The following is a 24,155-nucleotide window of genomic DNA, read 5'->3' on the forward strand; positions in this document are numbered from 1 at the left end:
CAATTAATTGAGGTTGTACCTCACTCACGTGTTACTAGTCGAGACTTCTTTGTTTGCCAGCTAGCACATGGGTGGGATCCACCTCTAGATGAGAGATGACACAGTTAGTTCGGGTGTACGTTTAGTATTCGAACCGACCATACCAATCAAATCCAAACAGATTTGGGTGGTTTGTGTGACGCCCCGTGTCCCAAAATAGACACGACCACGCCCCGACAATTCACAGACGAGACAAAAATCCGGCAGAGTCTCCTCTGTAAATCGAACCGGTCGTACCTGTAAAACCTGTCATGTAAACCATACATTCGCATATACAAGAAAAATAAACTAAAGCGGAAGCTAAACAAACTCAACTCAGTTTCGGGTCGAAACCCGAACCACACAAAGAACTATAAAAGCCTCTTACACAACGATACAACCTATAAACAACTCTAAGTGTTATATATATACATTTTAGATTTTGGTTTCTGCAATAAATACATAACTTGGAAATAACGAAAAATCACATAAGCAAAAACCAAAGAAAACGACGCAACACCTCTAGCCTCGTTAGACAAGATCACCGGCTGGAATACAACTCCGCCTCGAGGTTACAAACAAACACCTGCACACTAACAACTGGTAGGGGGTCAGAATACTCACCGACACGAGTTATTCTGGTAGAAGACCAATCCAAAACCCATCACGTTTTCAAAAGTTCATTTAATAAACATCGTGACAAAACGAGTTATCAAACCAGTTACCATATATACTATATACAAAACTGTTTTCCTTAATCTAGCAAGCAATAGCAGTGATTAGCTTCCCACCCATGGTGCGCTCCCAATAAGAGGAGAGTTCCTCAAGAGAACCTAGAGTGCGTTAGATAGTACCAGCCCATTTATGGCACTAGCTAATGCACTACGTCTCCTCGAGAAAGAAACTTACCCTTAGCCGGTAAGCCTCTCTCCCACTAAGGGACTCCGCAATCATTGAAGAGTTTACCTCATGATACATATATACCTTAAGTATCTAAATACGTTTTTCTGATCACGGAGTTCGAATAAGAGAGCCGTCCCCCAATTACCATGGAAGGACCTGAACCTCATTCTCTTCGGTACCCTGTCATGCATCTAATGCGATCTTTTAAAATCAGTTTCATTCATTTATCAAAACCAATATTCATATTCGATTCATTATCTTACCAAACACGGAAGTGGAACAACCAAGAGTCATATCGCCACAAAGCAGAGGGATTCCCAATCAATGTCACCTCCCAGGTGCCCTGAGCCTCGAGCTGGAGGCACGAGCACCAATGGCCAGCAAGTGAAGCACTCTACTCCCACAGGTCTCATGACTAGTGTCGCCCACCTCACCGGTCTCACACGGATCACACCCGTGTCTACATGTCATCCTACCCTCAATGGCTACATGCCCGTAGGTTGACAAAATCCGCAGTCGGGTACATACAAGAAAATCCCCAGTCGGGTACATACAAGAAAATCCCCAGTAGTTCACAATCATCGTAAAATAGTTCGAAAACATTTTTCATATCACATCAAAACATTTCAAGCATATTTCAGTTCATCACATAAATTGAGTTTCATGCTACCTAAACTCTAGTTATAATGGCGCATATATAACTATAGAATCTAGCATATTCATTATCTATAAAACCATGCTGGATAAAAGCTTCAGAACCCCTACCTCAGTCCTTGCATCACCAAAGACCTCCCGCCTACCAGACGACCTAATTCCTTCTCATTCGCATACTCTGGGATAAGGAAGAATAACCAAAAACACCGAAAAGAAACATTAGGTTCTTATACTAAGAACCTTCATAAATAAAAAGAATCATTAAAACAAAACCATGAAAACTTAATAGCAAATTCGCTAACTTCGGAAGACTTCAATTATCTATCGAATCGATCTCTAACTTTCATAACCAAGTCCATTGAATACTTGAAATGCATAGAAACCAACTAACCAATTTCCCAAAAACTCTATTTTTCATTTTAGAGTCTTCATAAGCCGATAAATCATATAATGAACTTTATAATATAAATCTATAACCGAAATTGTCTATTTATATGAAATACGACAAAATTTAGGTAACAATCTCTATTCCAATTCATTTCCACACTATTCCAAATATGAAATTCGAGCCGTAAAATAATTCGGCAGCACCCCGTCTATATATGGTCACCCCAAAATAGTCCATAACATTCTAAACATGATCCTGAACATAAACCATTAGAAGAAACCGAATAATAATCGTCTAAATAGCTCCAAATTTCGATCCAAAATGAAATTAGTATAACTATACAGTTATCGATATAACCATCAATAAAACCATCAAATTCGGACGAAATAGAAAATTCTGAACGGATAGATATGTAGAACAAGTCGAATGGGATTACCTGGAAGAAGTTTCATGAAATTCCGACTAATATTCGCGAAGAAATCGATGACAAAAGTTCCACCATTAAACCACCTATTTTCTCTCATCTCTCGGCTCCATGTGTGTTTCCAAATTGAAATGAAACAAGTGACCTTACTGTTAAAGAATGAGTTATAAAAGGGAAGGTGGGTTTTGAGTATAAATGAGAAGTGGGCTCCACATTCAATATAAAAGAATTATAAACTATGTCCCTTCCAACACGTCTCCCGACTGCATGCACGGTAAATGTGGTTGGGATTCATTTTAAGCCACATGTCGCTATATAAGGTGGGCAGAATTACTTAGTTCTTTTTAGGTCCCTGCGTTCTGTCTACATTAGAAAATACACCCTAAATTGTCTTCTTTGCTGATTTAGCCCTTCTTTTGACTTGACCCAAATGTCAAATAATCCTTCAACTAACCTTGAAACATGGGATGTTACAGTTTGGGGATCGATCCAATGGTTATCTAGATTAGTTCAGGTACTAAAAAGTCAAAATCGAGGGGTGTGGTTCGGTCCGTGGATGGTGGAGATTCAATTATTTATCGTTTTTTTATCTTTCTCGAATGTTGATAGGCTATGTCGAATGAATCACGTAATGTAGACTTAATGGCTTGCGAGATAATACTAATTATTAACACGTTATAAGTTTAATCGTAGCTGGTTTTAAAGTCGAAAGCTCCAAATTTTGTTTCTAGCAAAATATTTACCTTTGGTTCGGTTAAACCATGAACGGATTGGTTGGGATTGAGCTTTACAATAACATAACTCTTTGGATCGGATAATGAATAGGCTCAAAAAGTCGGTTATCCAACCGATATTCACCCCTAACAATTAGGGGCCAAACAAGAAACTTGTCAGGGGCCAAATCAGCAAGTTGGGGGCCAAAACGGAATTAACCTAATTTGTTTAGGCGTCTGTACCGTTGTTTAGGTGTTTGAAGGATTTGGCCATTTGGGCGAGGCAACAAAGAAGAACAATCAAAGCATTTCAAAGAACCCTAGGTTGAAACTTTCAGGACAAATCAATTTGAAGGATTCGAAGGACCCCTAGCTTGAAAACTTTCAGATTCAAAAAAGGAGCAGGTTCATATTTCTCTCTTTAACACTCACACAATTAGTTTTGAAACCTAAACTTTTAGAACATTTCTTAGCTCTACTCTTTCTTCTTCTAATCTTTGTTTGTTCTTTTCTATGTAGCAACTTTCAAAGGTTTAATTTAGCTTTTCTTTTTATTGTACTTTTTGAGGGTTTTTGAAAAGTTTGATTCAATTTATAGTGATTTCCTAATTCATTGTTAATTAGATTGTGTGTTCTAATATGATAATTGGATTGTGTAATTTCAAGTTTCAACTATTAGTGAAATCTTCTTACTAGCCTACTTAGTGTTGTAGACCCCAAAAAACATTGGTAAATTTGTACAAGCCGAACAGATTTATGCAAGGGGTAACTTTTTAGTTGTAGAAGCACGGGTTATATTCCCCGGTCAACACTCAAAGAACGAAACAAATTACAGCTATGCTTCATTGCGGAAGTACCCGCGGATATGAAATCTTGGTTCTGCGTCTGCCCTTGCTTTGGGGTCAGCAAAAGTTGTTTGGTTTGATACATAAACCTTGTTGAATTTCACACTGTGCACAATTCAACTATTCACTAACAGAAATATGATTGACGTGTTTTACTTTTTTTGCTTATCAAAATCTGAAGTGTATGCATGAGTCGTTGCGGAGATCACAAATGTCGTTGTAACTAACAAAAATACTTTCCTACGCCACACTTTTTTTCATAGACTGATCTTTTCATTTCAAGCTGACGTTTAGACTGATTTCACATTTTGTTTTCATAGACTGATTCCACGAGGGTTGTATATTTAGGTCGACTCCTAATTTGCCTTTAGATTGTCCTCACAACTCACAAGTACTGAAATGAGGTTTCAATGGAGTGTAAATCTGTGAGGTGTAAATAAAAGTGTGTGGATAGCAATTTAAAAAATCTCATTGCTTACTGTTAACGCGGCATAGAATAGAAGAAATCTTTAGGCTTTGATCAAATTTTAGGCTTTGAAAGTTTACGTTTTGGTTGCAGAAGAAGGAAACAAGTTTTTCGAGGGGAATTTGATTTCTTGGTGGAAATGGAAGGTTGGGATCCGAATACGAAGTCGACACTGACGAAGATTCCTCTATTGACGACGAAAGCAGGTCCTAGAGATGGTGCGGCATGGACACAGAGGTTGAAGGAAGAATACAAAGGTTTGATTGCTTACACTGGGATGAACAAATCAAATGATAACGATTGGTTTAGGATATCAGCAGTGAATCCTGAAGGAACAAGGTGGTCGGGAAAGTGTTGGTATGTTCATAATTTACTCAAGTACGAATTCGATCTTCAATTCGATATCCCTGTTACTTATCCATCTACTGCACCTGAACTTGAGCTTCCCCAACTTGATGGAAAAACCCACAAGGTCATCTCTTTCCCTCTCCTTCTCTCTAGTTTTTAATTGTGTAGATAATTGGTTCTCTCTCTCTCTCTCTCACTCTTCTCTAGGTTGGCTCTTTGTATTTCTAATGCTTTATTTTGGTACTTCAGATGTACAGGGGAGGGAAGATTTGTTTGACTGTGCATTTCAAGCCACTCTGGGCTAAAAACTGGTAAGAAGACATTTTTTTTTAACTTTTAATGAATACTTATTGAAAAAGAATTTACATGATAAGATTGGTTTGCTATGTTATGTTATCATAGCCTCCCAGTTGTGGGCAAAATCAATATATGACTTTAGCTTACCCCAACATATCTTCCTACTCCAATGAAATTATAATCCTTTAACATCCTCTACCCCTATGGTACCACGGGGATTGGAGTCTTTGGATATCTAGCTGTTTCTACTCCAGTGATTTTAAAATCCCCCCATACAACAAGAAAAGTTCCATTTGTTTGTTATACTGTCCAGTTCCTTCTATAACTCCGATCTTTTTTTCTTTTAAACATGGACCATAAACCCCAGTAAATACCCAAGTAAAGTTATCTAATATGTTTCTGATAACTAAGGAAAGAGAAAATGAACCTAAAAGATGATCCACTACATCAAATATATCGGAATTCCAGATACACAAGATCCCCCCGTATGCTCTTACTGAGAAAAACCCAAGCACTTCTAACTAAGGCAAGAGACATATATACATAGTTTCTGGCAGACACAAAAAGGAAATACTTAAGTCATTTACCACCTTTCTGGCTGCGAGGTGCTTGGCCAGACTCTGAAGCCTTCGGATGTTCCAGCCGAGTAGGTTTACTGACATTGTAGAACTGTCTCCCCGAGGCTCACAGAAGGTCACAATCGCTTTCTCAAACAGAGAGGTTATGTCATTCCCCATTCTAGGGTCTTTAGTTCCATGGATGGCACTGGAGTCCTCTTCTTTTTAATCACCGAAGCTGGATTTGTTATTCCTTTCTGAAAGGCAATCCTAATCCCCACATTAGCTTTATTGCGCTCGACGATGATGACATTATCGTTCTGATCCAGTGTCTCTTGAGGCGAAACATTCATAGATAGTGTTTGATCATCAGAGGTTCATCTTCCCCCTTAGTCTTCTCTGTAGTCTTCTCTGTAGTCTTGTTAGCTGTCTTCATGAACTCTGCCTCTATCAATATCCTTGGCATGTTAGGCTTGTCCTAATTCTTTCATGCGGGTCCCCTCTGCAGGGTCTTGGGCCCCTGGGTTCTCAATTAGAGGTTCCTCTTCTAAAGCCCATATGGTCCTTGGTACCGAAACTCTTTTCTTTACCAGACGTCTTCTGTGCTATATCTTCTGTTTAGACATTATCCTTCACTGGGATTTGTTCTGGTGGAGGTGGAGGTTGAGTTTAAACTTACCTGCCTCATTTTGATGAGTATTCAGCCATGCATTGGTTCGCCATCCATTCTTACTTTCTGGTAGTCGAGATCTTGATTAGCCCCATATCTTTGCTATAATTATCTTTCCATGCACTAGCTCGCTTAGCCTCACCTAGGTGAGTGTTCAAAGTGCCTCTTTCAAACTTGACAAGTGTTTCCGGCTCTGCCATAATGCTCCATCCTTGGAATTGCTTTCCTGCTGGGAAGCATATCGAGTAATTGTTATTATCCCCTTCTCCCACCTTGTGTGCTCAGATATATTCTCCTTTATCATTTTTCATACTTCCCATAACCAGATATTACCATCCCAAAATCTTTCCATCTTCCTATTTTGATAGTTGCTTTTACTTATTTAGCTATTTGTTTTTCGTACTTCATCTAATTCCATGTATTTTGTTTCTGCAGTCCTAGATTTGGTATAGCCCATGCTCTTTGTCTGGGTCTTGCTCCTTGGCTTGCGGCTGAGGTTCCTATCCTTGTTGACTCCGGTATGATTAAGCACAAGGATGATGCTGCCTCCTCTGGTGACTCTTAGTACGGCCTGTGTTCTAAAACTGCTATAATACTTTCTACCTGGCAACTCTTGTGCTACAAAAGAAATAATTGTCAATGTTTTAGAATCTTCCTCCCCACATAAGAATATCTGTAATGTTTACAAAGCCATAAATGCAGCTCTATCGGTAATAAGTGGGCAAATATAAAATATTACGGACAAAAATTATAGGAGCACAAATATACTAGTGTTGGAGGATTCTGGGATTTGGTAGGAATCAAGAATCCTTGGTCTATTTGGCTACTAAAAGTCGTAGGACTCTTGAATCCTAATTCCTAAATTTCAAATTTAAAATGAACAAAAAAAGATTTCCTTTTACAAAATAATAATTATTTTTGTAAAATAATCTCTTTTTTGTTTTCTTTCTGAAAAACATCTTTTTCTTCAAAGATCGTCTTTTTTTTTTTCCGTTTTTTTGTCTCAAACCCCGACTTTTCCCCCAAAAATTGATTCTTCCCCAAACAATTTTTTTTTCGAAAACATGTTTTTGCTTGAAAACTTTCTTTTTTCTCGAAGTTGGTTTTTTTACCAAAAAATCGTTTTTTTCTTCGAAAATCGATTTGTCGATAATTGAAATTTTCTGAAAACTTTTTTACTTCATGAAGACTGTTTTTCACGAATTGTCGGTTTTCGAAAAAAAAAATTGGTTTCGGGAAAAAATGATTTTCGTGAAAAAAAAGGTTTCATGAAATCTCGGTTACCGAAAAAAGTGGTTTTTGAAAAAAAAAAAATTCAGGTTTTTTTTTTTCGGGAAACAATAGATTTCAGAAAAAGTTATTTTTGAAAAAATAATATTTGTTTACAAAAAAAAATGGAAAAACGGTTTTCGAAATATTTTTTATGAAGAAAACGGAGGGCTCTTGAATGAAACGATATTTGAAAAAAAGAATTTCGAGAAGAAGCTTTTTCCAATATTTCTTTAAAGAAGCGTTTAAAATATATTCAAATAATAATAAAATATAAGATTCTTATTAGTTGCCAAACAAAGTAAAATAATATTCTGTCATCCGAACACATCCTACGTTTAAACTATATCCTTGGGAGAATTTTTCAAAATAAGTCTCTCCCCCACTCATAAACCTTACTGTTGGAGGTGCTCTTCTGTTGCATTAGCTCATTATATTGTTGTATCTTCTCAGATGACAATATATACTCATTACCTTTCTCCACTGATATCTCCAACCTATCAACCTTCTTCCGAGATTCATTATTTTGCTGCAAAACGGAAATATCTTGATCTGCTGGTGTGGTTGGTTTGTCGAGCAATTTCTTGCAAACTTCCTATCTTATACCATAGGTCCTTGCACTCAGATTTCAGAGTAGAAAGCTTCACAATCTCTTCCTGAGCATTGACAAGTTCAGACTCCAAGTCCTTTAAATCTGCACTCAAAGAAGATCGCTCAGAGTTTTTTTTTTTGAAGATTGACTACATGGTCATTACAAAGGCATTGATACATGGATACGTTGTGATAGGCACGAGAGCTGCCGAATTACTACTGGCCTGAAGCCCGACGAAACTAAATGGCCTAAAGCCAATGAAATGATCTAAAGCCGCGATAGAAACTACTTTATTTATATCCAAGTTCAATATTCCTGGATTTTGACGTTACTCAGTTTGTACTGAAGTTTTAGTATACCATTCTCGAGAAAAATGTTCTCTTTCCTTAATGATCCCAACTCTTCACCAAGGGAGTGAAATCTAGTACTGTGAACCACAAGGGTTTCCCCATTCAAAAGTCTTTCATTCTCTTTCAGAAAGTTCATTCCTGACCTTTCCAAGTTGATCAACACCGGACAAATTAATCGAGCAGAAGAAAAAAGAACTCCTGGTCATTAGGTTTATCTTAATTGATTTCCGTAGCGAAAAATTATGAAATATTGATAACAATCCAAACAATATAGAATACCTAGAAAACTTATGAATCAGCTGCCCCCACAGTGAGAACATGTAGTATAACACGGTTGAGAAGGTAAGAGCAATAGATAAACAAAATTATGGCTTTTAGCCTTTCAACATGCTCCTTCAAAAGTTTGTCTATTTTTATTATGAAGTTGTAATGCACTTCATATTTTACTGTAACTCCAGCAATACACCTTTAAAGAAGAAACATATGACCTCTGTCACCTCCTGCCTAAAATGCAATGATCTCTAACTGATGGCACTTACACAAAGTGTGAATGTATAGTCTGCCAGTGATCACTTTCTATCGAGATCTCCTGAAAAATCTGAATCCACATATCCAAGTACTGATCCAGAAGTATCGACACTTCTATCGTAAACCAGACCTATATCTGTGTACCACCCAGGTATCGCAGTATCCATTTCACAGCTTGCCAATGACCTCTCCCAGGTCTACTTATGTATCTGCTAACTACACTAACAACATATGATATATCCGGCCACGTGCAAACCGTAGCATACATAATGCTACACACTGCACTTCATATGGCCACTCATTGACTTGCATAAGGCACTTGAGACATATACTCTGTCTCCTCATCAGTTTCTGGTGATTGTTTACCCAAAAGCTTAAAATATTTTTCTTTATCTTTCATTTATGTATTCTTTACTTAACATCACCCAAAAATCAAACTAACAAGGAATATATCAAGTTGAGCAAATCCAATTGAATAAGTTATCCGATAAGGAATGGTTCTAATGTTCAACACATATCACGTCAATGCAATATTTTGAAATATTTTTCTTTACCTTTCATTTATATAATGTTGTAGAAGTCTTGGAGTTTGAAGTCAGACTTCAATAATATGTTTAAAAAATGATTTATCAATAACCAAACCTTCAAATAATCGAAGTTGTACTTGTGGGTAAATTTCGTTTGCTTGCTAAGAAAGATAATGATCTATCTAAGATTTCAACCTTCAAAGTTCAAACCCATCTAGTTTAATCTATAAAACAATCAACATCAAGTAAAGGACTATAAAAACATTGGCTGGCTATGTTTCTATATCCACCAAACAACAAAAAAGACATGGGTACTTCAATCTATTTGATACTTGTTTCAGTTCTGTCTTCTCTCTCTTGGTTCTCAATTTCACTTGGAACTTCAAGCCCACTTCATGAAAGCTTTCTACAATGTCTTTCCAAACATTCTCAATCACCCATCCCAGTTTACACCCAGACCAGTTCTAACTACACATCAATCTTGGAATCTACCATTTTCAATCTGAGATTTACATCACCCACTACTCCAAAACCCCAACTCATAATCACACCATTGCACGAAACCCATGTTCAAACGACTGTAATTTGTGCACGAAAACATGGAATTCAGATTAAAATTCGAAGTGGGGGTCATGACATGGAAGGTCTCTCTTATGTATCTGATGTTCCTTTCATAGTTGTTGAATTGTCCAAACTTAGGTCCATCAGTGTGGACGTAGAAACTAGTACAGCGTGGGTTCAGTCTGGTGCAATCGTTGGTGAACTCTATTATAGGATTGCAGAAAAAAGTCGAACTCTGGCCTTTCCTGCATCATTTTGCACCACATTAGGAATCGGCGGGTACTTTGGTGGTGGTGGGTATGGTCCTTTGTTTAGGAAATATGGTCTAGCAGCTGATAACGTCATTGACGCTCGAGTAGTCGATACTAATGGCAGAATTCTAGACAGAAAATCAATGGGTGAAGATTTATTTTGGGCAATCAGAGGAGGTAGTGCTGGTGGAAGTTTTGGTGTCATTCTCTCATGGAAGATCAAATTGGTTCCTGTTCCATCAACTGTGACTATTGCTCTAACCACAAAAACTATAGAAAAAGGTGCAACTTCAATTATTCAGAGGTGGCAAGAAGTTGCTCATAAACTTCCTAAAGAAGTCATAGTAATTGTTAACCTTAGTGTCACAAACTCAACTGAAAAAGGAAAGAAAACGATACAAGCTTCGTTTATGTCCTACTTTCTTGGAGGTGCTGATAAGCTCTTAACTCTGATGAGAGAGAGATTTCCTGAATTGAGTTTGGACCGGGAAGATTGTTTCGAAACGAGTTGGATTCAATCTGCAGTTGTGTTAGGTGGATATCCTATTGAAGCTCCACAAGATAATTTACTCAACAGGACTCAACCCAAGACTTTTTTTAAGATCAAATCTGATTATGTGAAGAAACCTATTTCAAAAGTTGGGTTAAAAGGGATCTGGAAAAGATTTTTAGAAAATAATGAGGGAGCTATTCTTACCTTCATGCCTTATGGAGGGAGGATGAGTGAGATTTCAGAACATGAAATTCCATTCCCTCACAGAGATGGGAACTTATTTAAGATTATTTATACAGTTGGCTGGACAACACCAGAGGCTGAGACAGCTAAAAAACACACCAATTGGATTAGAAGATTGTACACACACATGACACCTTATGTTTCAAAGTCTCCAAGAGAGGCATACGTCAACTACAGAGATCTTGACCTAGGTCATAGCAAAAATGGTACTGCCAGTTACTTAGAAGGAAAAATTTGGGGAAGTAAATACTACAAGAATAACTATGAAAGATTAGTGCGCGTAAAAAACAAAGTTGACTCTGAAAATTTCTTTAGAAATGAACAGAGCATCCCGAGTATTGCATTGTTTTGAGAAATAGCCCATAGAGAGGCTACTTTGTTATGAAAGGAGTCACTGTTATATATATCTAATAAATCCCTCAATGTTGGTACTTGAAGTTTTTATTGATGTTGTGTTGGAAATACTAATCTGAATTATGGATAGTTATGGATTGGAGTCATGGAGAATTTGGAGAGTAAGAACATCTCAATGGGGGCACTCTAACAAAAACTCTAAAGTCGATATCGTGGTGGTTGAAGTGAGGTGGTGGTGGTGGAGGTTGTAATATGACGGTGGTGGTGTCGATATGGTAGAAATATGGCGATGGTTGTGGTATTGATATGATAGAAATATGGCGATGGTGGTGGTGTTTAGGGTTTGTTCATCCATTAATCCTCCCCAAGAGACGTAAACACATTTTAAACTCTAGAAATCAGTTAATTTTGAGTCTTAAAACATATTTTTCATCACTTCTAAACATATTAGGTTTGTTCCCTGTGATTTTAGGGTTTAGTGATTAGAAGAAAATAAAATTTTGGAGAAGAAAATGAAGAAAAGGAGAAACACTTGGAAGGAGTTTAGGGTTTAGATCCCTAGAAAGATTTTGTTTAAGTTTATAAAAGTTTTTTCTAAATTCTTTCATGGGATCTTCTAAGCATTTAATTTTTTAACTCCCAAGATTGGAAGTCCTATAGCAACAAATAGAAATAAAAAAGTCAATCCCAGTTGACCAATGTTGTAGAAAATTTTTATTCTCCGGAGATTTTTCTTTATTACCTAAAGCCGCGACCTTAGCAAAAACAGGAAGATATCAGTATTTCGTGAAGTAAATTTTCTGGATTTTCTTCAAGTAAACGTAGCTGGAGTTTATCTGATCGGGGACTAAACGATGTGGTTAATCTGGAAGTAGAAATGTGGCTTCAATTGTGGCCCCAAAGTATTGGTCGCCCAAAGTATTGGTCACCCAAAGTGACACTTAGCTATCTCTGGCTAGGGCTAGCCTGGTTTACCATAACTTTAGTCGGCTTAGGTTATTCCACCAAAAACCAAAAATGATATTTAAATTACGTGGAGACTTCTCATTGATTCTTCTTCTACTTGGGCCAGGCTAATAAAATCGAAATACTTGCACAATGAAGAGTTTTGGGCTTGTCAATACACCAACTAAGGCTACTCCTTTCTGGAGATCCATACTTAGCACTAGAGAGGTGATGTTCCATAATATCATTTGGAATTTAGGTGACGGGACGGATACCAGAATCTTATATGATCCATGGATCCCTGATCTAGAGGGCCATAAACTGAAACTTTGTAGGGGCTTACCACGAAACATTTGTTGGGTAGCAGACTTGATAAACCCAAACCACATAACATGGAATCAACAGATTCTAAATGAGTATTTCACTACTAAATCTGTTATCGCTATTAATTCAATTTGCATCCAACAATATGATAAAATTCACATCAAAATCTATGTACTCGGCCAAAAATATTCAAGATTTTTCTTGGTCTCCGATGTGGTAGAACTTCAATGCCCCCGAAAATCCAACTTTTTATATCAAATTTTTACACTATGGTTTAGCCACTTTGGATAATATTGGGAGACATATTTCTACTGTAAATCAAGTCTGTTGCATGTATGCTTTCGGGGAAATAGAGACTACATTTCACTTGTTTGGAGATTGTCTCACTTTCAGACAACTGTTGGTTGAAACTAATCAACTACCCATTATAAACCTAGATCTAGATCATATACTTAATCTTAAACATCTATTAGATCAAGGAAACATGTCTAACAAAACTTGGATTTGCTATACTTATTTGTTATGGTGGTGGTGGAAGTCTCGAAACGATCTGATGTTCAACTATACTCTAGTGGATCTGAAGAGATGCTGGTGGTCGGATCTACAATCGGTACAAAAAATCCTGATTTTATTGTCGATGATGTTCAAAATCACTTTCTACAGATGAACCAGTGGCTCCCTACGCCTGTGAACGCAATCAAGATTAATGTTGATGGATCGTACAAGCTAACCGAAGCTTCGGTGGATGCGGTTGCTCTAAATCACTAAGGGGATTTAATTGGGTTGATGTACAAGAAGGTACTAGCCGTTTCACCCCTTTATTCGGAACTACTAGGGTTTCAGTTAGGTCTTGATTTATGAGACAATTTAGGATTATCATCCTTTTATTGAAGGGAGATTCGAGAGCTACAGTGGAGTTTTTACTAGACGAAACCTCTGATGTTCCGTGGCTCATTTCGAACATCGTCAAGAATCTACGTGTAAGACTCGATCTTTACAAGTTGCGGTCTCTTTCTGTCCTCGAGCATGCAACGAACTACCACATGTCATAGCCACTACAGGATCAATCCCTCAATATTGACAGGTTGCACATTTGGTCCATTTCAGTTAACGTGTTACAATATCTTGTTTTCCTTATTTCTTTAAATTATTTTTAACTGTTTAGGAGTCATATTGTACCTTTAATTTTAGAAATAAATTGTTTTTCTAAAAAGAATATAGAAGCCTTAATTACTGATGTTAAAAATTGGCCTTCCGTTAGATCAACATGAAAAAGGGAGTTGATGCATGACAGCCTCTTTTATGTATGATTCCTCCGCTATGTTGGAGATTATTCGGCTTAGTGTTCCTACTTCTAGCTCTGCTTCTAGCTCTGCTTCCAGCTCTGCTTCCTGCTCTGCTTCCCTTTATTCCAGCTCCTCGTTCCTAATCCTTGCTCCAGCTTCTTGCTTTTTCTCATGTTCGGGGAGAACCTACAAAGGGTTCGAAAACCGCTCCGACGCTCAAGCCAGTCAGGGTGCTCTTTGCAGTAAAAGAATGAATATTGATTGATCCTTTTGGGGGGGGGGGGGGGGCGTTATGAGAAATCTGAGTTTCTTGTGATTTTTTTTGGTTAAAGAGATCGTGTCGTGTGAAGGACGATGTGGGGGACCTTTTATAGGCGATGTTAGGCCGACTGTGATTAGTGGCGGTGGTGAGGCGGTTGCCGTCAAACTGAAGGGGAAGTTTCCTCTTTTGAGTATCTAGGATTTCCATCAGAGTCTATCCGGATCTTTGATAAGTGGAAGTTCCTAAGTTCAAGGATTCTTCGTGGATATCTTGCCGGTATGATAGACTCTAAAGGAGAAGTTTCCTCCTTTAGATACGTGGTCCACACTAGCTTACACACTTCGAGATGTGTAGCCGACTGGGATCTTTCTAGAAGTTTCAGGATTAAGTCGGTAGGTTGCTTGGTGCTGCTGCCTCCCTAGTTCTGGGCGTAAGACACTGGCCGAACCTGTGCGGACCCCCTTACTCCTTTGAAGACCCCAGGGTTGATCTGTCCATGCCAAGGACGTTTTGCACGGCTGGTTTCTTCTGGCCGACCTCTCAGTTAGGGGAATATTCGGTGGACCAGTAGGGGATCAGCTGTCCTGCTACCTGAAGCCGGGTTGACCCAGTAGACTTCAGGTCTGATCTTGACTCTTTAGACGTTAGTCAACGTCTGGACATTTTGTGCATCATCATTAATGTTACATGAAATATAGTCCAACAGACAAAAAAGAAGTACTACAAGGCATATCGTACTAACATTTAACAATTTAACTGAATTGGGGTGTATCTATAAACACCCGAAATTAAAAAGACTAGACAAAATAGCCAGATTGTGGTCCTCCACGTTAGCTGATCTAGGGCAGTAGGATAAAGTAACCACAAGATGACGCGTGCGAAGACGAAGGACGTTGATCTCGTGGTGTAATCTCCAAGGGATTCCTGGATTGACGACCCAGATTAGATCCAACAGAACCCTAACATCACTCTCAACTATAAAATCTCGCAGCTCTATTAGTTCCCCCACATTCAACGCCTCCTCTAAACCTAACATCTCACTGTGCATAGCCGAGATTGGATCAAAGTTTTTCATTTTTGTACCGGTGATAGTACCCTCTGAAGCCCTATCAACGACCGAGCAGGAAGCACCATTCTCTTTAAAGGAACCATCAAAGTTCACTTGATGGAACCAGGGGGAGGGAACCATATAGCTGCAGGTAAAGATAAGTTAAATGATAAGGGATATTGAGATTAATTTACATACCTTAGCTATCCTTTGTCGACCACTAGCAACGTCGAATATCCACCAGGATCTGACGTAAATGGAGCTCGTTCCTAACTTTCCACCATTCCCATAAAAGATGAGAAGTTAAATACCAATTTAAACTATCATTACCTTCATCCACAAATATCTTCTTTAATCTAATGACTGGATCTATGGTCAAGTGTTGCAGAACTGCGTTTCCAGTGAGTAGAAGAAGATCTTTGAACCTTGGATAATCTCTAAAAAGGTGAAACACTGTTTCCAATTCATCTCCACTACAGATCTGACAAATTTGTGGTATATTTGGTACTCGTCTTTCTATATTTGTTAGGTTGGGAATACCATCATGAATCATCTTCCATATAATATTTTGTATTGTAGGTTTAAGATTACTATATCTCTAGAAGAGTTTTCAAAGAAACTCATAAGCCTGCTGTGATAGTACTGGTTGAGGTTTTACTTGTGTATAATTGGACTTAGAAGAAAATTTCCCACTTTCAGTTGGACTCCAGATTAGTCTATCTCTTTGTGGGAATTGAGGCAGAGTAATATTAATAATAACTTGAGTTGTATTAGTTTCAAAGCAATGTCGGATGAGTTGTTCGTTCCATCTATTAGTATATGTTATAATTAAATCTAAAACCCAAAACACATTAGAAGGCAAAACATGTTCAATGATAGGCAAACAGTTAGAAAGACCATGAACCCATGGATCAGTAGTGATCTTAACAGAAGACCCATCCCCAATAAGACAAAAAACGTTTTCCCTAATAATACATTTGGTTTTCTGAATCGAATGCCTGAAAGGAGAACACACTGTAGGAGTAGCTGAAGTCCAAAAATCATCTTTGATGTATTTCGGCTTAAGAAGTTTAACCCATATAAAGTGAGAGATAGTGAGAAGTCTCCAAGTCATTTTGGCTATTAAAGCCTCATTCACATGTTGTAAAGTTCGAATTCCCAATCATCCTTGAGTTTCGGGACTGCTGATAACTTTTCACTTAATAAAATGTAATTTTCTTTCATTAATCTCATGTCCCCACTAAAAACTACGTTCCTCTTTTTCTAATTGATCAATGATGTGTTTGGGCAATAATTAGTGGCTGAAAGGGAAGGTACAATTAGGGACCAAAACAGAATTGATTATGACTGTTCTACCAGACTGGGAGATAAGCTTTTGTTTTCAACCCGTGAAAGACTTTTGAAGTTTGTCCAATAACCGTTGATGGCTTTGTATCCTAGTACCAGGCTCCAGGAGTAATGAGCCAAGATACTTAGCTTGATCATTCATTAAAGGGGCATACAACCGATTAATGTAGTGGGATTTTATATGCTCAGGTACCCCTACTAAAAAACAACGAAGATTTAATACATTTAACAAGTTGGCCAGAAAAAGAAGAATGTTGGTCCATGATTTGTATAACTGAATTCAAATTTGATGTGGTCGCTTTCCCAAAGATAATCAAGTCATCAGCAAATAAAAGATGTGTAACGCTGGGAAGCTTGATTGATCTTGTATGCTGTAAAAATATTCTGATTCTCATAATAAGAAATTAAGAGGGAGAGTGACTAGGAGATAAGAATAAATAGGTAAGGTGATAAAGGAATTCCCGACTAATTTACTATTGACCTGAATACTGAATCTAGTAGTAGTACTAATGCAAGACATTATCAGATTAAGTATGTGGCCTTGAATTCTCGAGGCCCTTAACTAAGACTGTTTCTAGGAATTTCCAACTAACCCTGTCGTAAGCCTTCACCATGCCCATTTTAAGAGAAAAAAAATACCTTTTTTTGGCCCTAATATGGTTCATAGAATGTAAAAGCTCCTGGGTTACAACAATATCATCTATGATTTATCGACTCGGAACAAAAGCATTCTGAGTCCACATAATACAATCCTTGAGGTAAGTTCGGATTTGGTTTGCAATCAATTTAGTGATGAATTTATAAACTGAGTTGCAAAGAAAAATCGACCTAAAGTCTGAGGCTAAACTTGGGTTTATTTTCTTTGGAATTAAAGCAATAGTAGTGAGATTAAGAGTTGGATCGATTAAACCTGTGGTGAACGCCGATGAATGAAATAAATAAGCTCAGTCCCTATTATGTCCCAATTCTGTTTAAAAAAGAAGCAAGGTAAACCATCTGGGCCCGAGCTTTTGATCGATCTCATCTCCTCAGCAGAAGTAATCCTCGAGTTGTAGCCAAGATTTTCAGTCGAATTACCTCATAAGCACTAAGAATCTCAGTTGGCATCAGAGTAACAGACTAAGCCTTAAATAAATTCTGAAAATGCGACATAAACATCCCCGATATATCCTCTTCATTAGTGGTGCTATGACCATTACCAAGTGTTAACTGGTGGATCTTGTTTTTCAGTTTCCTTGTGGACATCACAACATGAAAGTCTTTTGTATTTCGATCCCCATTATGAACCCATTTCACTTTAGCCCTCTGTTCGGCTTTAGTCCGCTGAATTTCTTCCAAATGGAGAATTTGTTCTTGAAAGCCACTTTCGATAGTGTGCGATTCATCAGTAGGGTTTAAATATTGAATGTTTACAAGTCTTTTGCGCAAAATCGCCAATCTATTTTTCAAACTCCGAACGCCCTTTTATTCCATAATTTAACAGAATTTTTCACCATTTGCAATCGATCTGGAAATTGACCCGTACTATTCTCCCACGACGTTTGAAACGTCTGTGAATAATCCTCATGTTTGGTCTAGTAGACTTCAAACCTCGAAATAGTGTTAAGAACCTGCCCTTCTACTGACAATTTTAACAGAATGGGGACATGGTCACTGTTATAGCGAGGTAATGAAAACTCCGGCCTCCGGAATTTGAGTAACCAATCAGCGTTACATAGAACCATATCCAGTTGCTCTCTGGTAAGATGGTGGAGAGCCTTGGAATTTGTCCACGTATATCCAGGACCCTTGTTTCTCAAATCCAATAAATTATCATCTTGGCTAAATTTCTGAAAATTAGTCAAAAAAGGGAAATTATTAGTGCCCCCCATTTATCCGTCCTAGAAGATAACACATTCATATCCCCAAGGCAACAAAACGGATTAGTTATTCCTTGTAGTATAAGTAACAAATCGTTCCAAAAACTCATTCTATCCTGAATTTTGGGGGGACCATAGATACATAAAACATCCCATGGTTCGGGACTAGTAGGCAACGTTAAAGTATTATGTATAAGATTAGACGACGACGAATTAACCTGAACATCTAGATCATTAGGCCAATGTAATAAAAGATCTCCACTTCTTCCTATTGATGCTACATGAACATATTTAGTAACATGATATTTATCGAAACAAGGTAAAATATGATAATCACACAATCTAGTTTCAGATAGAAAACCAAAGATGATTTTGTCGCTCCTGGGAACTGTGCTAAAGTATCTATTGTCAGGGCGTTTCTCAGTCCCCGACAATTCCAAGCAAGAAATTGAGAATGGTCGCGGCATTTGGAATGCCGAGGCCTTTCTTCAGTAAAATCCAATGAGAATTGACGTGCATAACGTTTGTAATGTCGTTTAGTTCTCTCCTCTTGTCCTCCCAAAGTAATCGGTTCTAAAATAGTGAGTGGTGGGACTGTAGGGATGTTCCGGTGATGGAGTCGAATATCTTTTTCATCATTGCGACTAATCCCCGAAGTTATCTCCATGACACTTGTAGCAGATCACCAAAATTATTAGAAAATGAATAAGTGGCCTTGTTTGGTTCTTCGCCCCCACTAGTAGGATTAGATCCCTGAACCAGGGCCTGAGTGGGAAACGAGTTATCAAAACTGAAAGAACCCATTTCATGCCCCAAGTGTTTGGCCGAAAAAGGGACTTTGAAATTATCTAGGTACTTTGGTTCCATAGCCCTGAAAACAAGAATATTTTGTTCCTCAGACAAACTCTGATTTAACAGATCATTAAAAGCAAGAATAGTAGGGCAAAACTTAATAGTATGACCTAAACGCCCACAAGACAAACAAAACCTAGGTAGTTTCTCCAATCGAATTTCAATGGATATTAATTTAGATTCGATAATCGAAAAAAAACGCTGTTAGGTAGAAGAGCAGTAAGAGAAAACCTATTTTGACCCAAACAAACTCCATTTGGACGTCTCCTCTGTGGTTGTGGGATGAAAATGCCCAAAGAACTCGCCAGCCGATTGATGGTGGTGTTGTTGAGATGGCCTAGTGGTATTCCATGAAACTGTGTCAAAAAACTCGTTGTGTCAAATGTGTGATCACCTAGTGAAACATCTGTTCGACACGCCTGAAGGACTATTAACTCCTCTTGAACAACCCATGGGGAACCCTCCAAAGCCATGTCTAATTCAGTAGCAGTCATAAACTTAAAGAAGAAAAACATTATCTTTAATTTCTGTCAATGAGAATTTGTTTGGACCATGGATGACCTTCGACAATCTCATCATAATTTGACCAATATCGATCCTCTTAGTGCTTTGAATCCACATAACTCCTGTTTTAATAACATCCCGGACTTTAGAAATCAAGTTGTTACCATCAACTGCGATTGGAGGCAAGTCCTCCTTAGTGAGATCGGCAAATTGCCGTAGAAAAGAACTTGGTGGTGCCATAATGTAGGAATTAGCACATGCGAGAAGAAAAACAGAGATAAATTGAGAACGAAGTGACACTTAATCTCGTGAATGAAAATCCCCTAAAAAGAAAACAAACTTAAGTAGTTTGAATGAGTGCAATCTGAAACCTCTACCCGCCCATAACTACCCAAAAACTAAAACGGAACTGCCACTGTAATTGGGTTGCCACCTAAAATGGTGTCTCCGGTGGTGGTTGCAAGGGCGGATGCACGTAGAGACTACCCCTGGCTGCAACCAGGGGTAGTTCGGTTATTTTTATAAAGAGGGAGGGTCATTTTAGTAAAACAACCAGGGATATTTTTTTCACTCTTATCTTGTCTGAGAAGAACTAGAGAGAGAAAGGAGAGAAAGGGTTTACGAACTGAAATCTTAACCGAGAGAGGGTTTGCTCGTGAAATCAATGATGATGATAATCTTCAATTTTGATAATCTTTTCCCCTAAATCAGTCCCCACTCATCTCAACTCAAGGTATGTTATGATATGATGATGATAATCTTTTCCCCCCATTTTCAATCTTTTTCATTTTGCAAAATTCATGATTCATTCATTACTTGTTCTTATTTGGTATATCTATTGATGTTTCTGTTAGTAATTCTTTTATGCATATAGACAAATAAGATGTGGTAAGAGCTATAATAAGGTTAGAGAATGGGAAAGTTTTGGTTCCTAGTTAGAGAGATTTGGAACAAAATAAGTCCTCTACTTTCTCTGATTAATGAAAAATGAAGTCTCATATATGGTTTGTGACAATAATGTTACAAAATTGTACTTTGACACCAAAAATTGGCTTTACATGTTATTTTCGCCAAATATATATTTATCGTAAGAAAAAATATAGTTATAAAAATTTTAGGCTAGTCCTGTATAGTTTTAAATCCTGGCTCCGCCCCTGGGTGGTTGTGAAATTGCTCCACCGGGCTCAACATTCATCAGTTAGGTTGCTCAAATTGTATTTGATACTGCAATGGGAGTCGCTCGTGGGCCGTGGCCAACATATAAAATATTAGTTGTAACTCTCCATGCTTACTTAGAACAAGGAATGACACCCATAGAGATCACGGGTTCGAGGCACACGCTGAACAATTCAAACGAAAAAAGTAGGGTTCGAGACATGCTGAACAATTCAAAAAAAAAAAGACACCCATAAATGATTTATTGGAATTTATACAGTAAAGGTGGGCTTCTGAATAAAATATCAATTTTCAATTGACTATCTCTAACATAAAAATTTTGTGTTGTTAATTAGGAGAGTTACACATTTACTTAGTTGGGCTTAAAACCTTATTTTTCATTTTCAAAAAATTAACCAGAAAGAAGAGGCTTATCACACTCACTAATCTCAATTTTCAATTGACTATCTCTAACATAAAATTACAAACATTTTAAGCTCCAATACTATTTCACAATATACTTCCCCTTGACTATAAATGGATGTTAACTTGAAAAATAACTCCAATTTTTTAAAAACTCAAAGAGCCACATATAAACTAATATATACCTTACTAATAATTTTTTCATTATAATTTTGTGGAGAAGATCTTTACTTAACATCACCCATAACCAAACTAACAAGGAACATATCAAGTTCAACAAATCCAATTGAATAAGTTTTCGGATAAGGAATGGTTCTAAGGTTCAATGCATATCACGTCCATGCAATATTTTGAATTACTTTTCTTTATCGTTCTTTTATATAATGTTGAAGGATTCTTAGAATTTGAAGTCAAAAACTTGATCCGTAATTTCGAAAGGAAAATGACTAATTTGAATATCTAAGCCCGTGGTCCTATTAAAAAAGTTTATCCATCATATCATTCAAAATTCTTTAATCGGATAAAGAAAAGAAAATGATTTATCGAAAATATAAACATCAAATAACCAATGGTGTACTTGCTGCGTAATTTCGTGTAGTCGTTAAGAAAATGATCTCTCTAAGATTTCAACCTTCAAAGTTCAAACCCCTCTAGTTTAATCTATAAAACAATCAACATCAAGTTAAGGACTATAAAAACATTGGCTGGCTATGTTTCTATATCCACCAAACAACAAAAAAGACATGGGTACTTCAATCTATTTGATACTTCTTTCAGTTCTATTCTTTTGGTTCTCAATTTCATTTGGAACTTCAAGCCCACTTCATGAAAGCTTTCTACAATGTCTTTCCAAACATTCTCAATCACCCATCCCAGTTTACACCCAGACCAGTTCTAACTACACATCAATCTTGGAATCTACCATTTTCAATCTGAGATTTACATCACCCACTACTCCAAAACCCCAACTCATAATCACACCATTGCACGAAACCCATGTTCAAATGGCTGTAATTTGTGCACGAAAACATGGAATTCAGATTAAAATTCGAAGTGGGGGTCATGACATGGAAGGTCTCTCTTATGTATCTGATGTTCCTTTCATAGTTGTTGATTTGTCCAAACTTAGGTCCATCAGTGTGGACGTAGAAACTAGTACTGCGTGGGTTCAGTCTGGTGCAATCGTTGGTGAACTCTATTACAGGATTGCAGAAAAAAGTCGAACTCTGGCCTTTCCTGCATCATATTGCACCACATTAGGAATCGGCGGGTACTTTGGTGGTGGTGGGTATGGTCCTTTGTTTAGGAAATATGGTCTTGCAGCTGATAACGTCATTGACGCTCGAATAGTCGATGTTAACGGCAGAATTCTGGACAGAAAATCAATGGGTGAAGATCTATTTTGGGCTATTAGAGGAGGTAGTGCTGGTGGAAGTTTTGGTGTCATTCTCTCATGGAAGATCAAATTGGTTCCTGTTCCATCAACTGTTACTATTGCTCTAACCACAAAAACTATAGAAAAAGGTGCAACTTCAATTATTCAGAGGTGGCAAGAAGTTGCTCATAAACTTCCTAAAGAAGTCTTTATTTATGTTAACCTTAGTGTCACAAACTCAACTGAAAAGGGAAAGAAAACGATACAAGCTTCGTTCATCTCCTACTTTCTTGGAGGTGCTGATAAACTAGTAACTCTGGTGGAAGAGAGATTTCCAGAGTTGGGTTTGAAGAGAAAAGATTGTTTCGAAACGAGTTGGATTCAATCTGCAGTTGTATTTAGTGGATATCCTATTGAAGCTCCAATAGATAATTTACTTAATAGGACTCAACCGAAGACTTTTTTTAAGATCAAATCTGATTATGTAAAGGAACCTATCTCAAAAGTTGTGTTAGAAGAGATCTGGAAAATATTTGTAGAAAATGATCAGGGAGCTTCTCTTATCTTCATGCCTTATGGGGGAAGGATGAGTGAGATTCCAGAACATGAAATTCCATTCCCACATAGAGATGGGAACTTATTTAAGATTATTTATATATCTTCTTGGACAACACCAGGGGCTGAGGCAGCTAAAGAGCACACCAATTGGATTAGAAGATTGTATAAATACGCGACACCTTATGTTTCGAAGTCTCCAAGAGAGGCGTACGTCAACTACAGAGATCTTGACCTAGGTCAGAGTAAAAATGGTACTGCCAGTTACTTAGAAGGAAAAGTTTGGGGAAGTAAATACTACAAGAATAACTATGAAAGATTAGTGTATGTGAAAAACAAAGTTGACTCCGAAAATTTCTTTAGAAATGAACAGAGCATCCCGAGTGTTCCATACTTTTAAGAATAGGCTACTAGAGCCGCTCGTTTATTATGAAAGACGTCACAACTATATATCTAATTAATGCCTTAAACGCAGTGATGGAAGTTTTTATTGAAGGTGTGCATGTAATTGTATTTGAGTGATATATTGAATATGGTTCATATTAGCAATAAGTGATACCAAGACTGATTTCTTGGATTATGAAAGACTGATTTCTGCATTGTAGAAAATTTTGATGTTAGGTCTAAAATTGGGGCCAATATGAGATAAGGCCCACTAAATAAAATAGTACAAAAAATCTAGAAATTTTCTTAGAAATTAATAACTTGCCCAAATGGGGATCTTTAGGCTTCTTTTCCCGTCCCAATGCAAATCAATTTCTCCCTAATA

At 37.5% G+C, this 24,155-nt stretch overlaps 1 protein-coding gene, 1 long non-coding RNA gene and 2 pseudogenes across 4 annotated transcripts; 3 read left to right on the top strand and 1 right to left on the bottom strand.

Annotated features, from left to right (window-relative positions):
* Nucleotides 1-390: 390 nt before the first annotated feature.
* On the bottom strand, nt 391-1,754 carry LOC147537499 (uncharacterized). Its single transcript, XR_015225968.1, has 2 exons — nt 1,687-1,754; nt 391-618 (listed from the first exon to the last, which is right to left on the bottom strand). It is a non-coding gene; the product is annotated as an uncharacterized LOC147537499 (long non-coding RNA).
* A 1,577-nt stretch (nt 1,755-3,331) lies between these two features.
* On the top strand, nt 3,332-7,046 carry LOC147537500 (ubiquitin-fold modifier-conjugating enzyme 1-like). Its single transcript, XM_086642446.1, has 4 exons — nt 3,332-3,505; nt 4,505-4,883; nt 5,009-5,070; nt 6,719-7,046. The coding sequence occupies exons 2-4, from the start codon at nt 4,551-4,553 to the stop codon at nt 6,846-6,848; spliced, it is 525 nt and encodes a 174-aa protein (XP_086498572.1). The 5' UTR covers nt 3,332-3,505; nt 4,505-4,550; the 3' UTR covers nt 6,849-7,046.
* A 1,604-nt stretch (nt 7,047-8,650) lies between these two features.
* LOC147537501 (tetrahydroberberine oxidase pseudogene) lies at nt 8,651-11,534 on the top strand (annotated as a pseudogene). The gene has a single exon (XR_015225809.1). The product of XR_015225809.1 is annotated as a tetrahydroberberine oxidase pseudogene (transcript).
* A 10,648-nt stretch (nt 11,535-22,182) lies between these two features.
* Nucleotides 22,183-23,971, top strand: LOC147537502 (tetrahydroberberine oxidase pseudogene; annotated as a pseudogene). Its single transcript, XR_015225919.1, has one exon. The product of XR_015225919.1 is annotated as a tetrahydroberberine oxidase pseudogene (transcript).
* The last annotated feature ends 184 nt before the right edge of the window (nt 23,972-24,155 follow it).

The sequence above is a fragment of the Eschscholzia californica genome, unplaced genomic scaffold, assembly GCF_041429995.1.
Source record: "Eschscholzia californica isolate CP2 unplaced genomic scaffold, dmEscCali1.0.p SCAF_5, whole genome shotgun sequence".
Taxonomy (NCBI): Eukaryota; Viridiplantae; Streptophyta; class Magnoliopsida; order Ranunculales; family Papaveraceae; genus Eschscholzia; species Eschscholzia californica.